Consider the following 23,071-nt stretch of genomic DNA (forward strand, 5'->3'; position numbering starts at 1 on the left):
TTCAATAAGATCCCCCCTCAATGTTCTAAATTCCAGAGAGTACAAGCCTAGTCGATCCAGTCTTTCATTGTATGGAAGTCCTGCCATCCCAGGAATCAATCTGGTGAACCTTCTTTGTACTCCCTCTATGGCAAGAATGTCTTTCCTCAGATTAGGGGACCAAAACTGCGCACAATACTCCAGGTGTGGTCTCACCAAGGCCTTGTACAACTGCAGTAGTACCTCCCTGCTCCTGTACTCGAATCCTCTTGCTATGAATGCCAGCATACCATTCGCCTTTTTCACCGCCTGCTGTACCTGCATACCCACTTTCAATAACTGGTGTACAATGACACCCAGGTCTTGTTGCACCTCCCCTTTTCCTAATCGGCCACCATTCAGATAATAATCTGTTTCCTTGTTCTCTGTCACCAAAATGGATAACCTCACATTTATCCACATTAAATTGCATCTGCCATGAATTTGCCCACTCACCTAACCTATCCAAGTCACCCTGCATCCTCCTCACAGCTAACACTGGCGCCCAGCTTCGTGTCATCCGCAAACTTGGAGATGCTGCATTTAATTCCCTCGTCTAAGTCATTAATATAGATTGTAAACAACTGGGGTCCTAGCACTGAGCCTTGTGGTACCCCACTAATCACTGCCTGCCATTCTGAAAAGGTCCCGTTTATTCCCACTCTTTGCTTCCTGTCTGCCAACCAATTCTCTATCCACATCAATACCATACCCCCAGTACCGTGTACTTTAAGTTTGCACAGTAACCTCCTGTGTGGGACCTTGTCAAAAGCCTTTTGAAAATCCAAATATACCACATCCACTGGTTCTCCCCTATCCACTCTACTAGTTACATCCTCAAAAAATTCTATGAGATTCGTCAGACATGATTTTCCTTTCACAAATCCATGCTGACTTCGTCCGATGATTTCACCGCTTTCCAAATGTGCTGTTATCACATCTTTGATAACTGACTCCAGCATTTTCCGATGTCAGGCTTACCGGTCTATAATTCCCCGGTTTCTCTCTCCCTCCTTTTTTAAAAAGCGGGGTTACATTAGCCACCCTCCACTAACTTCCAAGGCCACTAACTTCGACTGGGGTTTTCTCCACACTGTTACTTGTGGAAAAAAAAAGTCAATCACTGAACATTAATCCAATCGTTTTCTTTCCTTGGGTACGTACATGTATTGCAAAACTATGAAGGATATTAATTACATTAATGTACCACCAGTGCCATTCTTTGAATGCAATGAAGTCTGTTTTAAGATGAAGAAAATTGAAACCAAACACTGCATTCATTAATATATGATTATTTCTGATTTATTTCAATGACACTTTGGAAATACAACCCTTTGATTAGTTACCAGCTCGAAACTAAAACATATATGTCCTATTATTGAACCTGATCAACATCAGAAAAAGTGTAGAAAATGTAGAAAAAGTGACTGATTGCTTTCTGTGCAGAGTATGTTTGAAAGAAACCAACTAATGATTAAAAGTTCCAGAATAGCATCTTTAATGTCTCATGCACAGCTCTACATAATTATTGGCTTTGACAATAAAAATAAATATCTGCATTTAACTTACAATATATTATGTATTCACAGTAATTTAGCTTTGAGTGCAGTAGATTTTCAGACTTATTATCCCTGAATACTCTAATTAAAAGATTCTAAAAGTGTACAATACTTATACATTCCATTCTGGGACAGAACTGGAGCATTAAATAACTTGGAACAAAATGGTAAAAACAAACTAAATACCAGGTTGTAAAATGCATCAAATTATTTCCACTTTTCTTCACAACACACGAATATTCATTCAGCGTTAATTGTTTGGAAGCATTGATCAGATTTGTCATCAGCATATAAACCTGCAACCCAATATACTAAACTACTGCTATACTACGATAAGGAATGCTTACCTTTCCATACCCAGACCACATTTTGGGAAATCAGATCACTTGGCTGTTCTTCTCCTGCCTGCATGCAGGCAGAGGCTAAACAGCAGGGCTCCAGAGAGAAGGGCAATAGAGGTGGTTGCAGGAGGCAGAGGAGCGGCTATAGTATTGCTCCAGTCAGTGGACTGGGGCAGTGCTCAAGGACTCAGAGGATCTGAATGAATACACCATGGTTGTCAAGAACTTAATAAAAACAGTTGCAGACAAGTGTATCCCTAATAAATTATTCAGAGTCCTCCCCAACCAGAAGCTCTGGATGAACCTCGAGATCTGTAATCTGCTGAGGGCCAGATCACTGCCATTCAGATCTGCGACCAAGAAAGCTACAAGAGACTCAAGTATGATCCCTGGAAAGCCAAGTCAAAGGCAAAGTGGCAACTCCGGACCAAACTTGAATCACTGAAGGATGCTTGACAGCTGTGGCAGGGCTTGAATACTATCACCTCTTACAAAGTGAAACCAAACGACATAGGTGACAAGGCTTTGCTTCTAGATGAGCTCAATGTCTTCTAGGCACGCTTTGACCTTCAAAACATGGAGGAACCTTCACAAACTCCCACAGCCCATGATGACCCTGTGATTTCAATATCCGAGGCTGACGTGAGAGTATCCCTCAGGAACATGACCAGGAAAGCATCCAGCCCAAATGGAATACTAAAGACCTGTGCTGATCAACTGGCTGGTGTGTTCACCAATATCCTTAATCTCTCGCTTTGGCAGTCTGAGGTACCCATCTGCTTCAGGCAGGCTTCAATCATAACAGTGCCCAAGAAAAATGTGGTAACCTGTCTCAAACCTTGCCAATCAGCCCAACAGGTCCACAGCAGATGCCATCTCATTGGCTCTTCACTCAGTCCTGGAACATCTGCACAGCAAACATGCATACATCAGGATACTCTTTATTGACTACAGCTCTACACCATCTCCCCTCTAAACTAATCAAGTTTTGAGACCTTGGCCTCAATAAATTTCCTCTCTTACCTCAGTTCGGATTGGCAACACCATAGCTGTCTACTTAGCACTCTGCGCTACTCATTTTATACTTATGACTGTGAGGCTAAGCACAGCTCCAATGCAATATACAAGTTTGCTGACGGTACCACGGCTGTTGGCCAAATCAAGGGTGGTGACAAATCAGCAGAGAAAAGGAAGATTGAAAATCTGGCTGAGTGTGCCACAACCACCTCCAGCTCAATGTCAGCAAGGCAAAGACGCTGATTATTGACCACAGGAGAGGGAAACCAGAGGTAAATGAGCCAGTCCTCATTAGGGGTCAGAGGTGGAGAGGGTCAGTACCTTTTATTCCTTGGAGTTATTATTTCAGAGGATCTACCCTGGGCCTAGAGATGAAGCATGGCAGCATCTCCACTTCCTTAGAAGTTTACCAAGATTTGGCATGACATCTAAAACGCTGACAAATGTCTATACATGTGTGGTGGAGAGTATATTGACTAGTTGCATCACAGCATGGTATGGAAACACCTTGATGGAAAAACCCTATGAACAGTAGTGGATGCTGTCTAGTCCATCACAGGTAAAGCCCTTCCCACCACTGAGCACATCTACTCAAAGTGCTGTCACAGGAAAGTAGTACCCATTATCAAGGACCCCCCACCACCCAGGACATGCTCTCTTCTTGCTGCTGTAATCAGGAAGGTACAGGAGACTTAGGACTCACACCACCAGGTTCAGGAACAATTATTATCACTCAACCATCACTCTTGAACCACTGGGGATAACTTCACTCAACTTCATTTGTCCCATCACTGAACTATTCCCACAGCTTATCTACTCACTTTCAAGGACTCTTCATCTCATGTTCTCAATGATTACTGCTTATTTATTAATATTATTTTTTTCTTTTGTATTTGCAGTTTGTTGTTTTATTGTTGTTTGTCCATCCTGTTGGGTGCAGTCTTTGCATTGATTCTACTATTTTCTTGGATTTTCTGAGTATTTGTAAGAAAACAAATCTCAGGGTTGTAATTTGGTGACCTATACATACTTCGATAATAAATTTACTTTAAACAGCCCATTTGGCTCAGCTAACTAGTTACATCAATCCTATAATACTTCCTTTATTCTCACCACACATCTACTCACCTCAGATTCTACTGTCACGAAGGGCAATTAAGTGCCTAATTAGCCAATGTGATACATGACTGGTCTGATGGTGGTGGGCGGGTAGAAAGCACGGCACCAAATGAAGACGCACTCCTTCACAGGAATAATGTGCAAACATCACACAGACAGCACCAGAGGTTGGGTCTGAGTGCAGATCTCCAGAGTAGAGGCAGCAGCTCTACCAGTGATTACTGTGCCATTGAAGCCTGTTCCAATCCCTAGCATAACCATTTTCCAGTTACAGTTGAATTTATGACAGTGAGCCAAACTTTTATTTTTCTTGAAGCTACATGAATCAAATAACCCTTAGTACTTCAAGAATTGAAATTATACTAATTAGCTAAGATAGACTGGCAAATGACACTTAAAGGATTGACGGTGGATATGCAATGGCAAGCATTTAAAGGTTGCATGGATGAACTACAACAATTGTTCATCCCAGTTTGGCAAAAGAATAAATCAAGGAAGGTAGTGCACCCGTGGCTGACAAGAGAAATTAGGGATAGTATCAATTCCAAAGAAGAAGCATACAAATTAGCCAGAGAAAGTGGCTCACCTGAGGACTGGGAGAAATTCAGAGTTCAGCAGAGGAGGACAAAGGGCTTAATTAGGAAGGGGAAAAAAGATTATGAGAGAAAACTGGCAGGGAACATAAAAACGGACTGTAAAAGCTTTATAGATATGTAAAAAGGAAAAGACTGATAAAGACAAATGTAGGTCCCCTGCAGACAGAAACAGGTGAATTGATTATGGGGAGCAAGGACATGGCAGACCAATTGAATAATTACTTTGGTTCTGTCTTCACTAAGGAGGACATAAATAATTTTCCAGAAATAGTAAGGGACAGAGGGTCCAGTGAGATGGAGGAACTGAGCGAAATACATGTTAGTAGGGAAGTGGTGTTAGGTAAACTGAAGGGATTGAAGGCAGATAAATCCCCAGGGCCAGATGGTCTGCATCCTAGAGTGCTTAAAGAAGTAGCCCAAGAAATAGTGGATGCATTAGTGATAATTTTTCAAAACTCGTTAGATTTTGGACTAGTTCCTGAGGATTGGAGGGTGGCTAATGTAACCCCAGTTTTTAAAAAAGGAGGGAGAGAGAAACCGGGGAATTATAGACTGGTTAGCCTAACGTCGGTGGTGGGGAAACTGCTGGAGTCAGTTATCAAGGATGTGATAACAGCACATTTGGAAAGCAGTGAAATGATCGGACAAAGTCAGCATGGATTTGTGAAAGGAAAATCATGTCTGACGAATCTCATAGCATTTTTTGAGGATGTAACTAGTAGAGTGGATAGGGGAGAACCAGTGGATGTGGTATATTTGGATTTTCAAAAGGCTTTTGACAAGGTCCCACACAGGAGATTAGTGTGCAAACTTAAAGCACACGGTATTGGTGTGGGTGGAGAATTGGTTAGCAGACAGGAAGCAAAGAGTGGGAATAAACGGGACCTTTTCAGAATGGCAGGCGGTGACTAGTGGGGTACCGCAAGGCTCAGTGCTGGGACCCCAGTTGTTTACAATATATATTAATGACTTGGATGAGGGAATTAAATGCAGCATCTCCAAGTTTGCGGATGGCACGAAGCTGGGTGGCAGTGTTAGCTGTGAGGAGGATGCTAAGAGGATGCAGGGTGACTTGGATAGGTTGGGTGAGTGGGCAAATTCATGGCAGATGCAATTTAATGTGGATAAATGTGAAGTTATCCACTTTGGTGGCAAAAATAGGAAAACAGATTATTATCTGAATGGTGGCCGATTAGGAAAAGGGGAGGTGCAACGAGACCTGGGTGTCATTATACACCAGTCATTGAAAGTGGGCATGCAGGTACAGCAGGCGGTGAAAAAGGCGAATGGTATGCTGGCATTTATAGCGAGAGGATTCGAGTACAGGAGCAGGGAGGTACTACTGCAGTTGTACAAGGCCTTGGTGAGACCACACTTGGAGTATTGTGTGCAGTTTTGGTCCCCTAATCTGAGGAAAGACATCTTTGCCATAGAGGGAGTACAAAGAAGGTTCACCAGATTGATTCCTGGGATGGCAGGACTTTCATATGAAGAAAGACTGGATGAATTGGGCTTGTACTCGTTGGAATTTAGAAGGTTGAGGGGGGATCGGATTGAAACGTATAAGATCCTAAAGGGATTGGACAGGCTAGATGCAGGAAGATTGTTCCCGATGTTGGGGAAGTCCAGAACGAGGGGTCACAGTTTGAGGATAGCGGGGAAGCCTTTTAGGACCGAGATGAGGAAAAACTTCTTCACACAGAGAGTGGTGAATCTGTGGAATTCTCTGCCACAGGAAACTGTTGAGGCCAGTTCATTGGCTATATTTAAGAGGGAGTTAGATATGGCCCTTGAGGCTACGGGGGTCAGGGGGTATGGAGGGAAGGCTGGGGCGGGGTTCTGAGTTGGATGATCAGCCATGATCATAATACATGGTGGTGCAGGCTCGAAGGGCCGAATGGCCTACTCCTGCACCTATTTTCTATGTTTCTATGTTTCTATACAGTATGCAACAACAAATCTAAATGCAGCATCATAATCTTGATCACATTGCAGTTAATCATAGTTCATGATGCAGTGTGTGTGGCTGCACTCAACTAAAATGTAGAGAATCATTAAAGTGGTAAATGTGCCTCCTTCACAGTCACAGTGCCAGGAAGGAAGAAGTGCAGTTAGGCCAGAATGAAGCAACAAAGCTAGCCATTACTTTTTTGCACAAACAAAATGTTAACCAAGGGTTACTGACAATAAATTAAGACAAACTACAAGATTAATATAATGCATTGCTTTAAAGAAATGTAACTTCAGAAACTTTACTGGTACTTTAATCAAGGTTTGTAACTAGTTGTACCTGAGATAGTGCAGTATTCTCATTAAAATCCTGGCCTGAAAGAGGCACCTCTTGGAATACCACAAAATCAACAACTCAACAGAGACTGGGTGTGCAGACGTGAATGATGGGTGAGGTGCAACATTCATTAAATTTTCAACTGATTAAACTTTATTATCACTTCCAGCAACAGACTGAAATGAGTCATCAAGTTGATCAAGAAAACTAAATTCACAAACAAGCGACAAATGATCGGAAGGGTAATGAAATGATGGTAAACGATTAGGGCCGATCTGTTCCTCAGTGGGCAAATTAAGTAATCTATTCACAGCAAATGCATGCTGGGAATACCAAATGTAATCCAATGTAAGGCAGCTCTCACCAGAGGGTCGTATTTTCCACGTGGTAAAGGGAGGTTCTGATTGCCCATCCTCACTCAAGAGCTTATAGGCACTGTTCAGATTGAGCCTGGACTTTGTAAATTGTTTGTAAACATCCTCAGTGGGCTCTGCATTGAAGTCTCCACACACAATAAGGGGAATACCAGCCCCCGTTATGTTTTCTAGGTTCTGAAGTAGGTCACAGCCTTGTGATGAACGAAACCGCTCCCAGCCACTGCAAGCTTTGAGGTGTGTAACTGCAACACAAAACATTCTGCCAGTTTCTATACACCGGAGTGTCTGTATAATGGCTACTTGATTGGTCTGCAACATCTTGGCCACCAGTCTTAACGTGACACTGTTGATCAATTCAAACCTCTCCCGAAGAAAAAACAAAGCACATCCATCTGGTCCATTGTTATGCTCTACAGCCAAACAAGGAGAAAATGGTTTGGGAAAGAAGGTTGAATGATAACCTAACCCACTGAGAACTGGCTGGAAGGTGTCAAAGTAATGATCTACTTCTTGCAGGCACAGGATATCCGGGCGGTAGGTCAGAATCTCCTCCAGGATAAGGTATTTACGCTCTGACCACTTCAAAGCTTCTCTTGGACATTTGATAAAGTTATCCTTCCATTCTCCAAGAGCTACAAGAGAATTAGAAGAATATAAATCAAAATACTGTATATCAGTAAATAGTAAATAAGTTCTTTACATTTCATTGTTGAACATCAAAGCCAGCACAGGAAGAAAAATGCCATAAACAAACTGAGTCGTACTGCCAAAATGTTGTGAATATGGGTAGGTCTTTGAGGCAGGACAACTATGAATTGAATGGTACTATATCTAAAAAAAATATGACAGTGCATTTAACAAGAGGGGCTCTCTATGCAGATTGTGCCTCAAGCAAGATTTTCTACTGAACTGAAACCAAAACTTAAAATTTGTGTACAATATGGAGATATGTTTGAATGATACAGGAGGGAAACAGGAATGGAAAAGTGAAATTTGCAGTAAATTCAAGAAATCAATGTTCTCATTCCCATTTTCTCTCTCACCTTTTTCCTTAACCTGCCCACCATCCCCTTACCCCTCTGGTGCTCCTCCTCTTTCCCTTCCCTTTCTTCCATGGTGTTCTACCCTCTCCGATCAGATTCCCTCTCCTTCAGCCCTTTATCTCTTTCACCAATCAACTTCCCAGCTCTTTACTTCATCCCACCTCCTGGTTTCACCTATCAACTAGTTCTTCTTCCTCCTCTTCCCCCCACCTTCTTACTCTGACCTTATCTTTTCTTCCCCAGTCCTCATGAAGATTCTCGGCCCGAAACTTCAACTATTTATTCATTTCTATAGATGCTGCCTACCCTGCTGAGTTCCTCCAGCATTTTGTGTGTGTTGCCTTGGCATTTCCAGCATCTGCAGATTTTCTCTTGTTAATGAAATAGTGAGAATACTTTCCCCTAACAATGATTCACCCATTCTGGTGCAAGACAGGGACATCTTACAAAGATGAGCAACATGCCTCATTTGTCATGTTGGCTGCAACTAAAGATACTGTAAACCTACTTCCAACCACATCTCAATGCAGTAAAAAACATACTGGAAAAGGCACAATCCAATTTTCAATGCCAATATTTTTATAAAATGGGATAGAATATGACCGGAAGTCAGAATTTTAAAAACTATTTTGAGATACAGTCCAGAACAGGCCCTTCCAGCCCTTCGAGCTGTACCGCCCAATAACACCTGGTTCAACCCCCCAATTTAGGATTAAATTGTTCTAATTGTTTAAAATGACCAATTAACCTACTAACTGGTATGTCTTTGGACTGTGGGAGAAAACCCACACGTTCCACAGGGAAGGCTTATAGACTCCTTACAGGGAATGTCGGAATTGAACTCAGAACTTCAATGGCCCGACCTGTAATAATGTCGCACTAACCACTACGCTACCATGGCATCCATGATTAAAGAGCAATTGATATCTGACAAATGTTGCAAAGTGTCAAGCACCAGCCCACAACTTTACTATTGTGGGAGGAAAAGACAGTCAGTGAGAGAGAGGAGTGAAAAACATTAATCAGTATACACTAACACAAGAAAATGTGCAGATGCTGGAAATCCAAAGCAACACACACAAAATGCTGCAGGAACTCAGCAGGCCAGGCAGCATCTATGGAAACGAGTAAACAGTTGACGTTTCTGGCTGAGATCCTTCATCAGGACTCACAAATCCTGATGAAGGGTCTCGGCCTGAAACATCAGCTATTACTTGTTTCTATAGATGCTACCAGGCTTGCTGAGTTTCTCCAGCATTTTGTGTGTGTTGCAATCAGCATATATTGCAGTAAAGTTAAGATCAGTCTCAACTTTAGCACCTTCATATGAAATAGCCTTATGGTGCCCATTTTTTTTGGCTTAGACATGCAGATTGGCCCAGAGGGCTTGATTTCAGGGATTGATTTTAAAGAATTAATCATTTGGTGAGCGAATGGGGAAGAGCAAAAAAGTTCTCATCTGTATTTCCAGTCCATGTAGAGTTAGTATACTACCCAACCAGTTATTCCAGGAAATTAAATACAGCTAGAGTTCACATTCTCTCCAAAAACATCACCATTATAAAATTGTTTTCCATAGTACAGACCTTGTGCTAGAATGTTCCACTGAAGGACCTTGATTGGACGACAGTCGCCAGCTTGACTACTTTTCCTGAGGTAGAGAAAATCCCGCTTTAGTCTGGGTGGTCGGTTTTCAAGGACCTGCTGACATTCTTTGAGGATGTCATTTGGGTCTGTTGGATCAACTGGTTCCAAGTCTGTCTCTACCACATACTCCTCCTGTGTCTGTGGAATCCCATTATCAGTTATAGTTGGAGCCAGAGTACTGTATAATCTGGTGGCACTGGTTCCCATTGAGCACACTAAGGGAGGAGGAAAGAAAATGACACGTTATACATCTGACACACCTAATCTGTTCCACCATTGGACACACCTAATCTGTTCTACTTTACTATTGTGGAGGAAAAGACAGTCAGTGAGAGAAAGGAGTGAAAAACACCAATCAGTATTCACTAACACAAGGAAGTCTGCAGATGCTGGAAATCCAAGGCAACACACACAAAATGCTGCAGGAACTCAGCAGGCCAGGCAGCATCTACGGAAAGGAGTAAACAGTCAACAATAAACAGATCCTTTATTAGGACTCACGACAATGATCTTATTGTACAGCACACTCAGGTTCAAGGGACCATATGGGTGATCATTGCTGGCATTTTTTATGGTTTTATAAATTTTGCATTTACTTCTGTTTTCAAAGAGACCAAATTATATCAGAGGCGAAAGGAGTTTTCTCTGCTGAAGATACTGATTCCTTTTTGGCAATTCATCTTATTTAAGTAGGCATTTTTAACGTGTTAGAGTTAAATGGGCTCCGCAGACAAGACAGGTTATATCACTGCTCAACAACACATACAAGGAAGGACACAAATGGGATGTTTCCTCCCCCTTGCCAATGGGCATCAAGGTCAACTGTAGCAAATGACCTAACAGCTGTTAACTGTTGCTACCCTGGCATTTTCTCTCTTTGAAATTTAACAATTGTCCAGGGAGGAAATAACTCAATTTGAGGAGCTGCCTCAAACACAAAGAGCACTGTATTTTGCTTCTCTTGTATAGTGAATCACACGAAGGGGAACAATATGACTGTCTTAAATTTCACGGCCGTCTGTCTTTAACAAAGATAATAATGGCATCAGGCTATGATTCATTTCATTACGTACTGTAGCATTGTACTGAATGATGCAGCAAAGTCATCCAGTCTGATTTCGGTTTCTGCAGAGAGCCAGGGTACCAGTCTGCCCAGGGATTAAGAAGGAAAAGTAAACAATGCAAAGAATCTGTTCTAATTTCAAATCCATTTTCCTCTTTAGGGATGCACTCAGTTCTGTGAACGTACTTAAGTAGTGCACTTACTGACTGAACTCCCAAAATTCAGTCACTGCTGTTAGGTCCCTTCTCATGAATGTTTGGAATGGTCCCTTAAGATTATTGTGGTAGGAGAGGTACCCCAGCAGTATAGGTATAATTTCTCAATTGTTATAGACATAGTGTTTTGAAAGGAATAGGGGCTTGAATACTTCTTTGGGCAATCCATTACTGAGAGGATTCATGGTTTGCTGACTTTTTCTCCCAAACGGTAATCCTTCCTTACTTAGTTACTTAAACCATGCATGGTAGACAAAGCAACTTAGCACCTGGAGAGTCAGAGCAAGAGTTTGTGTTTCCATACACTGACAGGTTTATTGCAGTCAGTCCTATTCTATGCAATATTTCAACACTAACATCAAATCAGCAAGAAAATATCAAAACATCTCCAGCAAATGGGGCAAATTCTGAAAATGGAGGTGGAAGTGTTGAAAAGCCCACATCTCTACAATCTCAGCAGAGAGCCATGCTGACAGATTGCTCAACTGAAATGTCATGGAACTGAGCTGTGATGTGATCTTCAGAACGAGCAATTCCCTGAAGATAACAAGCAGTTAACAGATTCAGACTTTAACATGGAAATATAAAAGTCCAAATCCCCTACAACATTTTTGCAAGAATTATAAATCCTTCACAGAGAAACAGCACCATGCCAAATCTCTTAACCTTCATGTTGAAAGTTAATTCTCAGCTAGATTCTGAATGGGGAGCAGCTCAATCCAGTAATTCATACAGGAAACACAAGCGATTCTGCAGATGCTGGAATCCAGAGTGACACCCACAGAATGCTAGAGGAATTCAGCACGTTAGGCAACATCTATGGGGAGAATAAACAATCGACATTTTGGGCTGAGACCCTTCATCACGACTGTTCTTGGCATATGGTGTTTATGGATACAGGCTCTTAATTCTATTAATAAATATCCATAAGTGTATGTGTTGATAAAGGACGCAGAAGTTTCCAGAAGTCCTTTATGAAAGGACTTAGAAGAGCTGCTAGAAAAATTCACTCATATAGAATGTTGCACCTTGATTCAAAACTGAATGGAACAAAATTAATGCTGTGGTGTGGAAACCGCACATTTGGGCAAAAATTGGAAATGGTAGAACCCATCAGTCAGTGTTAGCCTGCCTTTATTTTCCACCAATATGTATTACCTGTTATGAATTGATTTTACTTTCAAGTGATATCATTTAGAAAGGTTAAAAGGAATAGAATGTGTTATTAGTCAGTCGATTTAACTGTGTAAGAAAGTTATTGGAAAAAGATTGAGGGACTGGCTAAATTGTTATTATGTACATTAATGCTAGGATGTACATTTACATGAGAGCTATGATTAAAAAAATTTGGTGAGGAGTAAAATTTTAATGACAGTACAATTCAATACATTCAAGGAGAATAAGGTAGGAAAATATAAAATAAACATGCATTAGAGAAACTTAGAACAGAAGGACCTCTTAAATTCCGGTCCTCAAATCACTGAGGTTATCTAGGCAGGAAGATTTCAGAAAGACAAGAATTTCTTTTATTGGTTCAGACATTAAAGATAAAAGCAAAAAAGTCAAACTATAACTGTGCAAGTCATCAAATCACCCACTAAGTCCGTGAAGAAGTGTTTCAAGAGGTTGGCAATGAGCATATCAACTCCTGCCCGAGAAGTGATCTGGATCTGTTCCAATTTGCCCACCATCACAGGTCAACAGCAGATGCCATTTCATTGGCTCTTTACTCAGCCCTGGGACACCTGGACTGTGAAGATGCATGTATCAGAATGTTCTTCATTATCCACAGCTCATCATTCATCACTATCAGCTCCTTGAAACTCATCACCAAGCTCCAGGACCCGGGCTTCCCTTTGTAACTAGATCCTTGATTTCCTCACAGGCAGACACCAGTTAGTACACATTGGCAATGACATCCTATCCACACTCACCATCAGTACATCAGCGCTGTGGGCTTAGCCCCCTGCTCTGCTCACTTTATACTGATGATTGTGTGCCTAGGTACAGCTCCAATGCTGTTTTTAAGTTTACTAAGAACATAACTGTTACTGTCCGAATCAATGGTGGTGACAAACTGGCATATAGGACGACCACTGAAAATCTGGTTGAGTGGTGCCACGCCAACAAACTCTCACTCAATGTCAGCAAAAATAAAAATGATTATCGACTGCAGGAAGAAGCCAGAGATCGATGAGCCATTCTTCATGAGAGGAATGGAGATGGAGAGGGTCAGTAGTTTTAAATTCTCTGGTGTTGACGTATCAGAGGATCAGTACTGGGATTAGCATGCAAGTGTCATCACAAAGGTGGCACGACAACACCTCTACTTTCTTAGAAGTTTGGTAGATTTGGCACATGAAAAACTTCGACAAACTTCTACAGATGAACAGTGGAGATTATCCTAACTGGTTTCATCGCAGTATGGTATGGAAAGACCAATGCCCAGGAACGGGAAAAGCTACAGAAATTGGTGGATACAGCCAAGTCCAGGGGTTTCCAACCCTTTTTATGTCATGGATCCTGCCCATCAACTGAGGGGTCCGTAGAGCACTGCCAAAAGAATGCAGCATCCAACGTCAAAGACCCCTCCCCTCCCCACCCACCATCCAGGCCATCCCTCTTTTTCACTATTACCATTAGGTAGGGAGTCCCACACTACTAGTTTCACAAATGGTTATTACTCTGCAACTATCAGGCTCCTGAAATGAACCTAAATTCACCACTATTCTGAACTGATTCTACAACCTACAGACTCATTTTCAAGACCTCTTCACAACTTGTGTATTCAGAAATAGTTTTATTCACAGTTTATCTTCTTTTGCACATTGGCATTTGTCAGTCTATGTATAGTTTTTTGTAAAGTTCTATTTTATTTTTTCCTGTAAATACCTGCAATGAAAATCAGCGTCAGGTGGTCTAGATGCTAACATATACTTGGATAATAAATGTGCCTGGAACATTGCACTGTCCTGGTCACATTATCAGAACTAGAAGGATGCAGAAGAAATTGTTAAATTGGTCTTCTTTTAGAGGGTAGCAGTTTTTGCCGAGTTTTTTTTTCCTTTATCGGGAAGCCAAACAGACAATCAGAAAATCTGTATAAAAATAGAACACAGAGCTTTACAGCACAGTTTAGGCCTTTCAGCTCATGTTGTTGTGCCAACTATTTACCCAAGATTATTCCACCAAGATCAATTTAACCCTTCCCCCTCATTTTGCTCTCTATTTTTCTATCAGATACATTAAATGTCCCTAATGTATCTGCCTCTACCACCACCCCTGGCAGTGCCAGCTGAGGGGGCTAGAGAATAGAAAAAGCTCCTGTTAGCAAAGGAATTAGTAACCCGTTTCACTTATGAGGAGACAGAACTTGCAGGGAGTGTTTAAAAGGGTTAGTTAGGTCTTGGGACTTGCTAGAGAGGTCACTAAGAGAGGCACATTTGTAAATTGCTAGTTAAGAATTGATTGGCCAATTAGCTAATTGACAGTAGGCAATAAAAAGAAATTAATGTGAAATGGAGAGGCCATTGTGTGAGTGGGCCAGTGTTAGAGTGGGAGGCTTTGGTGTGAAGAGGTAAAATTAGTGTAGGGAATGAGATTAATTTATAAAAAGGGCTTCAGTGAGAAGGCATAGGTAAGGTTTTATTAGTTGTTAATCCTTAGTCCTTGATTCAGTGTAGGCAGGATGGTAGCCCTGCAAAATATGGTAAGTTAGGGAACCATATGGGTTCCCAAATGACTACATTCCTGGCAAGTGCACTTAGCTACAGTTCTTGACAGACCAGGTCAAGGAACTAAAGCTTCAGTTGTACATACTTAGGGTCATCCGGGAATCCGCGAATTTCACACCTTGAGACTTTTGCTCTGGTGGTCACGCCCAAGGCAGAGGTTTCAGAGAGATGGGTGGCCATTCCCCTCAGAACAAGTATTCTCCTTTGGATATTTGTGGGTGGAGGAGGGGAAGGTTGACCCAGCAGGGCAAAGCATCAGCAGCCAGCTCAGTGACACTGTGGATGGCTCAGAGCCTCAGCACAGGAGGGGAAATTTGAACAGAGCATAGGAGACTTGATAGTTAGGGGGACGCACAAGAGATTCTGTGGCTGCAGAAGAGATGCCAGGATACTGTGTTGCCTACTGAGTGCCAGAGTCAAGAGTGTCTGAGTGGCTACAGAAATTTCTCAAAAGGGACAGTGAACAGCCAAAGGTCGTTGTACATATTAATATAAATGACATAGGGAGAATAAGGAATGAAGTCCTGCAGGAAATTATAACATGTTTGATGATTTTGGAGGGCAGTAGATATCAGAGGGGAAGCAGTGACAGGGTCTCACTGAACTCCTGAAGAGAAGATTTAAACGCTCAGGTTAGGCATGCCTCGAAGAGACTTCACAGAGGAGCAGCAAATCATTAAAATACAGGACCGTGACAGTAGTGATATCCAGATTACTCCCAGCGTCATGTGCTAGTGACTACAGGAATAGGAAATTAAGCCAGATGAATGAGTGTCTGAAGAGCTGGTTCAGGGGTTACAGGCTCCTGTTCTTGGATAATTGGGGTCTCTTCTGGGATAGAAGCAACAGGGACAGGTTGTACTTGAACCAGATGGGGTTTACCAGGATGCTGCCTGGATTAGAGAGCATGAGTTAGTGATAGGTTAATCACACTGTATCTTTATTCCTTGGTGCAGAGGAGAATGGAAGGTGACCACATAGAAGGTTATATATTTAAGAGGGGTGTGGATAAGGAGGTCAATCAATCTCTTACCAAGATTGGTGAGTCCAAAACAAGAGGATACAGATAAAAGAGAGGAGAAATTTAAGAGAGATCTGAGAGCTAGCTTCTTTACACAGAGAGTAATGAGTATGTGGAATGAGAGGCCAAGTACAACTGCAGTACTTAAGAGATACTTGGATGATGGGAAAGGGCTAAAGATTATGGGCTGAACACGGGCAACTTTTGGATTGGGACTACATAGTATCGTGGGAGCTGAATTCTGAAGGAAGGCAGTTTTTTAAAAAAAACTTCAAGTGCAAGAAGGACGAGACTGCACAGGCGCGTGACGTCAACAGGACAGCGCGGAGAGTTTAAAAAGGAGGCCACCTAATACAGCGGGCAGCGGAGTGAGCGGGAGCAAAGTGTAGGGCTTCGGCGGTAAACGGGAAGAGGCGAGAGCGAAACACCAACTCTTTTTTTTCTCACCGCTCCCCCCCACCCCCCACCTTTCGCGAATCGGCCCGGACAGACAGGAACAGCAGGGCTCTCACAGCTAATGGTATGAGCTAACGGTTTAAAAAGTTCATCTGTTTGGCGAGGTAAGTGGGTGAGTAGACTTGTTTTTCTTGTTTCATTCCTGTAGAATTAGGTAGCATGCCTGCAGGGTTAGTGCTTTGTTCAGGGTGTCAGATGTGGGAATCCTGGGAGCCCTCCAGCCTCCCTGATGGCCACATCTGCACCAGGTGCACCGAGATGCAGCTCCTCAGAGACCGTGTTAGGGATCTGGAGCTGCAGTTTGATGACCTACTGCTTATCAGGGAAAGTGAAGAGGTGATAGACAGGAGCTACAGGGAGGTAGTCATCCCTAGGCTACAGGGGTCAGAAAACTGGGTCACTGTCAAGAGGGGGAAGGGAAATGCCCGGATAGTGGAGAGCACACCTGTGGCTGCCCCCCTCAGCAAAAAATATCTTGTTCTGGATGCTGTTGAGGGGGATGACCTGACAGGGGATGCCCACGGTGACTGGGACTCTGGCACTGAGCCTGGCACTGTTGTGCAGGAGAGAAGGAGGGAGAAGAGGAATGCGGTAGTCATAGGGGATTCCATAGTCAGGGGAACGGACAGGAGATTCTGTGAACCTGATAGAGGTACCCGCATGGTGTGTTGCCTCCCAGGTGCCAGGGTACGGGATGTCTCGGATTGGGTCCTGAATATTCTGAAGGGGGAGGGTGAGCAGCTAGTTGTCTTGGTACATGTTGGTACCAATGACATAGATAGGACAAAGGAGGAGGTCCTGAAGAGAGATTTCCAGGAGTTAGGAAGGAAGCTGAGAAGCAGGACCTCCAGGGTAGTAATCTCGGGATTGCTACCTGTGCCACGTGCTAGCGAGGGCAAGAATAGTAGGATCAGGCAGATGAACACGTGGCTGAGAGACTGGTGCAGGGGGCAGGGCTTCAGATTCCTGGATCATTGGGATCTCTTCTGGGGGAAGTATGACCTGTTCAAAAAGGATGGGTTACACCTGAACCCGAAGGGGACCAATATCCTGGCGGGAAAATTTAATAGAATTGTTAGGGAGGGTTGAAACTAATTTGGCAGGGGGATGGGAACCGGAATGACAGAGCGGAGGAAGGGGAAAACAGAAATAAATCTAAGATAGTGAGCAGTAAAGATGTCAGGAAAGACAGGCAGGTGATGGGGCAAATTTGTAGCCATTGGGATGAGTTGCAGTGCAATAAAGTTGCAGTGAAATCAAAGCGAAAAGTACCAAATACTGGTCTTAAGGTGTTATACTTAAATGCATGCAGCATAAGGAATAAGGTGGATGATCTTGTCGTACAGCTACAGATTGGCAGGTATGATATTGTGGCCATCACTGAGACGTGGCTAAAGGATACATGTCTCTGGGAGCTGAATGTCCAAGGATACACGGTGTATCGGAAGGACAGGAAGGTAGGCAGAGGGGGAGGCGTGGCTTTACTGGTAAGAAATGATATTAAATCAATAGAAAGAGGTGATGTAGGATCGGAAGGTGCAGAATCTTTATGGGTTGAGCTAAGAAATCGCAGGGGTAAAAGGACCCTGATGGCAGTTGTTTATAGGCCTCCAAACAGCTGCAGTGATGTGGACTACAAATTACAACAGGAAATAAAAAAGGCTTGTCAGAAGGGCAGTGTTATAATAATTGTGGGGGATTTTAACATGCGAGTGGATTGGGAAAATCAGGACGGCCTTGGATCTCGAGAGAGAGAATTTGTAGAATGTCTGTGAGATGGCTTTTTAGAACAGCTTGTTGTTGAGCCCACTAGGGGATCAGCTGTACTGGATTGGGTATTGTGTAATGAACTGGAGGTGATTTAGAGAGATTGAAGTGAAGGAACCCTTAGGAAGCAGTGATCATAACATGATTGAGTTCACTGTGAAATTTGAAAAAGAGAAGCTGAAATCTGATGTGTCGGTATTTCAGTGGAGTAAAGGGAATTACAGTGGCATGAGAGAGGAACTGGCCAAAGTTGACTGGAAAGGGACACTGGCGGGAAAGACGGCACAGCAGCAGTGGCTGGAGTTTATGCAAGAAGTGAGGAAGGTGCAAGACAGGTATATTCCAAAAAAGAAGACATTTTTGAATGGAAAAAGGATGCAACCGTGGTTGACAAGAGAAGTCAAAGCCAAAGTTAAAGCAAAGGGGAGGGCGGACAAGGAAGCAAAAATTAGTGGGAAGACAGAGGATTGGGAAGTTTTTAAAACCTTACAAAAGGAAACCAAGAAGGTCATTAAGAGGGAAAAGAGTAACTATGAAAGGAAGCTAGCAAATAATATCAAAGAGGATACTAAAAGCTTTTACAAGTATATAAAGGGTAAAAGACAGGTGAGAGTAGATATAGGGCCGATAGAAAATGATGCTGGAGAAATTGTAATGGGAGATAAGGAGATGGCAGAGAAACTGAATGAGTATTTTGCATCAGTCTTCACTGAGGAAGACATCAGCAGTATACCGGACACTCAAGGCTGTCAGGGAAGAGAACTGTGTGCAGTCACAATTACGACAGACAAAGTACTCAGGAAGCTGAATAGGCTAAAGGTAGATAAATCTCCCGGACCAGATGGAATGCACCCTCGTGTTCTGAAGGAAGTAGCTGTGGAGATTGGGGGGGCACTAGCGATGATCTTTCAAAAGTAGATAGATTCTGGCATGGTTCCGGAGGACTGGAAGATTGCAAATGTCACTCTGCTATTTAAGAAGGGGGCAAGGAAGCAAAATGGAAATTATAGACCTGTTAGCTTGACATTGGTGGTTGGGAAGTTGTTGGAGTCGATTGTCAAGGATGAGGTTACAGAGTACCTGGAGGCATATGACAAGATAGGCAGAACTCAGCAGGGATTCCTTAAAGGAAAATCCTGCCTGACAAACCTATTACAATTTTTTGAGGAAATTACCAGTAGGCTAGACAAGGGAGATGCAGTGGATGTTGTATATTTGGATTTTCAGAAGGCCTTTGACAAGGTGCCACATATGATGCTACATAACAAGGTAAGAGCCCATGGAATTACGGGAAAGTTACATACGTGGATAGAGCATTGGCTGATTGGCAGGAAACAGAGAGTGGGAATAAAGGGATCCTATTCTGGTTGGCTGCTGGTTACCAGTGGTGTTCCACAGGGGTCTGTGTTGGGGCCGCTTCTTTTTATATTGTACATCAACGATTTGGATTATGGAATAGGTGGCTTTGTGGCTAAGTTTGCTGACAATACGAAGATAGGTGGAGGGGCCGGTAGTGCTGAGGAAACGGAGAGTCTGCAGAGAGACTTGGATAGATTGGAAGAATGGGCAAAGAAGTGGCAAATGAAATACAATGTTGGAAAGTGTATGGTTATGCACTTTGGCAGAAGAAATAAACGGGCAGACTATTACTTAAATGGGGAAAGAATTCAAAGTTCTGAAATGCAACGGGACTTGGGAGTCCTCGTACAGGATACCCTTAAGGTTAACCTCCAGGTTGAGTCGGTAGTGAAGAAGGCGAATGCAATGTTGGCACTCATTTCTAGAGGAATAGAGTATAGGAGCAGGGATGTGATGTTGAGGCTCTATAAGGCGCTGGTGAGACCTCACTTGGAGTACTGTGGGCAGTTATGGTCTCCTTATTTAAGAAAGGATGTGCTGACATTGGAGAGGGTACAGAGAAGATTCACTAGAATGATTCCGAGAACGAGAGGGTTAACATATGAGGAACGTTTGCCCGCTCTTGGACTGTATTCCTTGGAGTTTAGAAGAATGAGGGGAGACCTCATAGAAACATTTCGAATGTTGAAAGGCATGGTCAGAGTGGATGTGGCAAAGTTGTTTCCCATGATGGGGGAGTCTAGTACGAGAGGGCATGACTTAAGGATTGAAGAGCACCCATTCAGAACAGAAATGCGAAGAAATTTTTTTAGTCAGAGGGTAGTGAATCTATGGAATTTGTGGCCATGGGTGGCAGTGGAGGCCAAGTCATTGGGTGTATTTAAGGCAGAGATTGATAGGTATCTGAGTAGCCAGGGCATCAAAGGTTATGGTGAGAAGGCGGGGGAGTGGGACTAAATGGGAGAATGGATCAGCTCATGATAAAATGGCGGAGCAGACTCGATGGGCCGAATGGCTGACCTCTGCTCTTTTGTCTTATGGTCTTAACTGGACTAGCGTGGACCAGTTGGGTCAAAGGGCCTGCTTCTGTGGTGTACTACTCTACAACTCCAACAAAACGAATCAAAGGGAAACTAGTTTACAAATACAAATCAGGATCCCTTTCAGGGAAACCTCTCCGACATTTAACCAAGTGCTTTCACACTGAAGTGTTAGATTATTCTAACACAGGAATGTTAAAATAGAGTTTCTTAATCTACTGAATACTTCCATAATTCAAACAAGTCTTTCCACTCTCTTGCATTAATGGGTGTTTGCTAGTTCATAACATTCTTTCTGTTACTGCAGCTGTGACCAGGATCCTTCAATACCCAACTATTGCTTTTTAAAAAAAATGTAACAGTTGGCAGTTTTAGGCATCCACGTTCTTCTCCCCTCAAGCATTTCATTTTTTTAAGCTGCACTTCGAAAACATAATGTCTCCAAATTCATATGGCAACATAAATTTAAATGGCATTATTTTTAAGCCATGAAAATTTTAGAATTTGACTTTGAAATTGAACTCAGAATGTAATTTGCAACTTCTGATTTTCAGCTTTGCAGGAGAGTTGTGCCTAAACAGACTAGTTTTGTTCTCAATGATTTTGTTGTGTTTCCTCAAAGCACAGGATGTCTTTGGAGCTTCATTAAACATGCAACTCAGAGCCAATATTTTGCCTTTTCCTCCCTTTTTCCCCCCATGGAAGAGGCAGCTTAGGAAACAACAAAGGTGAACCAGCCTCTGATATCTGGATCTTACATAAGCTGCTAAAGATGGGAGGGAGAATATGCAGGACTATCTTGGGTGTTTATTGAAATACCACCATTTTTCCAAATCCACTACACATCTACTGCAAGACTGTCACCAGTATGTTTTGGAATAATGGGGCAGAGATTGCTGAGTGCAACTAATCACAGCTAATAGGCAGTATAAGTTCTATACAATAATTTGCCTTCACATTACATAACCCAGAAATCCAGATGTAAAGGATCTTGTTCATGTAAACTATTAAATTTCATTACCATTTGATTTCCAGTTGCATGTAGCCGAAAGCCAACTTATTCTTGAAACGCATTAATAAAGCTTCATAACTAAAGTCACTTCACATTCAAGTAATCTGAAAAGGAAATCATCTAAGTTGCAAAATGTGATCAAAAGGCTCATTGCTCATCTTATGATTTAATCACTTCAAGCAACAATGATATCAGAGAACGCTTTGCCCTCACACCTACTCCACCTCACCTAATCTTAAGATTAACGACACAGTTAATGGCCGAGTGCAAAGCTGCATCAGCATAGACAGAGGATTATATGGTTTGTCTGAAAAAAAATATGAAAAACACAATGATTTAAGGCGAAAGGCACCATCCACATCTGGAGATTTAGCTTCAAGGACAAATTCTAAAAGGACACAATCAGTGGAGCAACTCCATCTAGTGGTGATTTATTGTGCAGAAAAAGAGACCCACAGAAAGGCTGGATACTCACTCCAACAAACAAAACAGAATCTCAGAGCCAGTTATGTAAATATTTTTAGGGCACAAAGTTCAGGTTTTGGACATGACATTACCTACAACTGGACTGAAGGTCGTAACACGAAAGCAGGGAAGGTTAATAATTCCAAGGAAAGACAGGGACACTGAGTCAAGCAATATGGACAATTTAAGGCATACCTATTCAGTGACCAACATACTTAGTGATGTGTTTACCTTTTATTAACTACATATTACCTGCTGAGTATTATGGCATTAATTCCAACCTTATCACAATGCACAACAAAGAAAACCAGGGCTTCCATTGGTAGTTCTAAACTCCACCCCTTTCTTTTGCAACTGCATCCTCTTAACCCTCACCAGGATGAACAAAACTACTGCTATTCCATTAAACCACTACAATAGTGATGCAATGCATGTATTTATAGAACAGAGAATTATTTGGCTCACGATACTGTGCCAACCTTTTAACCTACGCTAAAGTCAATTTAACTCTTCCTACCTACATAGCTCTCCTATTTCTATCATTCATGTGCCTAAGAGTTACTTAAATGCTCTTAATGTAACAGCCTCTACTACCACCCCTGGCTAGGCATTCCACACACTCACCAATTTGTGTATAAACCTTACCTCTGGCTTCCTCCCTATACTTTTGTCCAATCACCTTAAGATTATGCCCCTTTGTAATAGCCATATCTGTCCTGAGAGAAAGTCTATGGCTATCCACTCATTCTATGCCTCTTATCTCATGCACCTCTATCAAGACACCTCTCCTCCTCCTCCTCCACTCCAGAGAGGAAAGCACATGCTCTCTCAACCCATCCTCATGAGACATACTCCCTAATCCAAGGAAAGACAGGGACACTGAGTCAAGCAATATGGACAATTTAACTAAGGTCAATTTAACTCTTCCTACCTAC

At 42.4% G+C, this 23,071-nt stretch overlaps 1 protein-coding gene across 2 annotated transcripts in view; it reads right to left on the reverse strand.

Moving 5' to 3' along the window:
• Positions 1–1,332: 1,332 nt before the first annotated feature.
• LOC134345648 (nocturnin-like) overlaps positions 1,333–23,071 on the reverse strand; it is a 39,619-nt gene continuing 17,880 nt past the window's right edge. For both annotated transcript variants that reach the window (XM_063046654.1, XM_063046655.1), the window contains exons 2-3: positions 9,944–10,219; positions 1,333–7,946 (exon numbers count right to left, since the gene is read on the reverse strand). In XM_063046654.1, the coding sequence (XP_062902724.1) occupies positions 7,084–7,946; positions 9,944–10,219 (1,139 nt within the window). In that variant the 3' untranslated portion in view covers positions 1,333–7,083. The remainder of the gene's footprint in view (positions 7,947–9,943; positions 10,220–23,071) is intronic.

This window comes from Mobula hypostoma, chromosome 4, assembly GCF_963921235.1.
Source record: "Mobula hypostoma chromosome 4, sMobHyp1.1, whole genome shotgun sequence".
NCBI lineage: Eukaryota > Metazoa > Chordata > Chondrichthyes > Myliobatiformes > Myliobatidae > Mobula > Mobula hypostoma.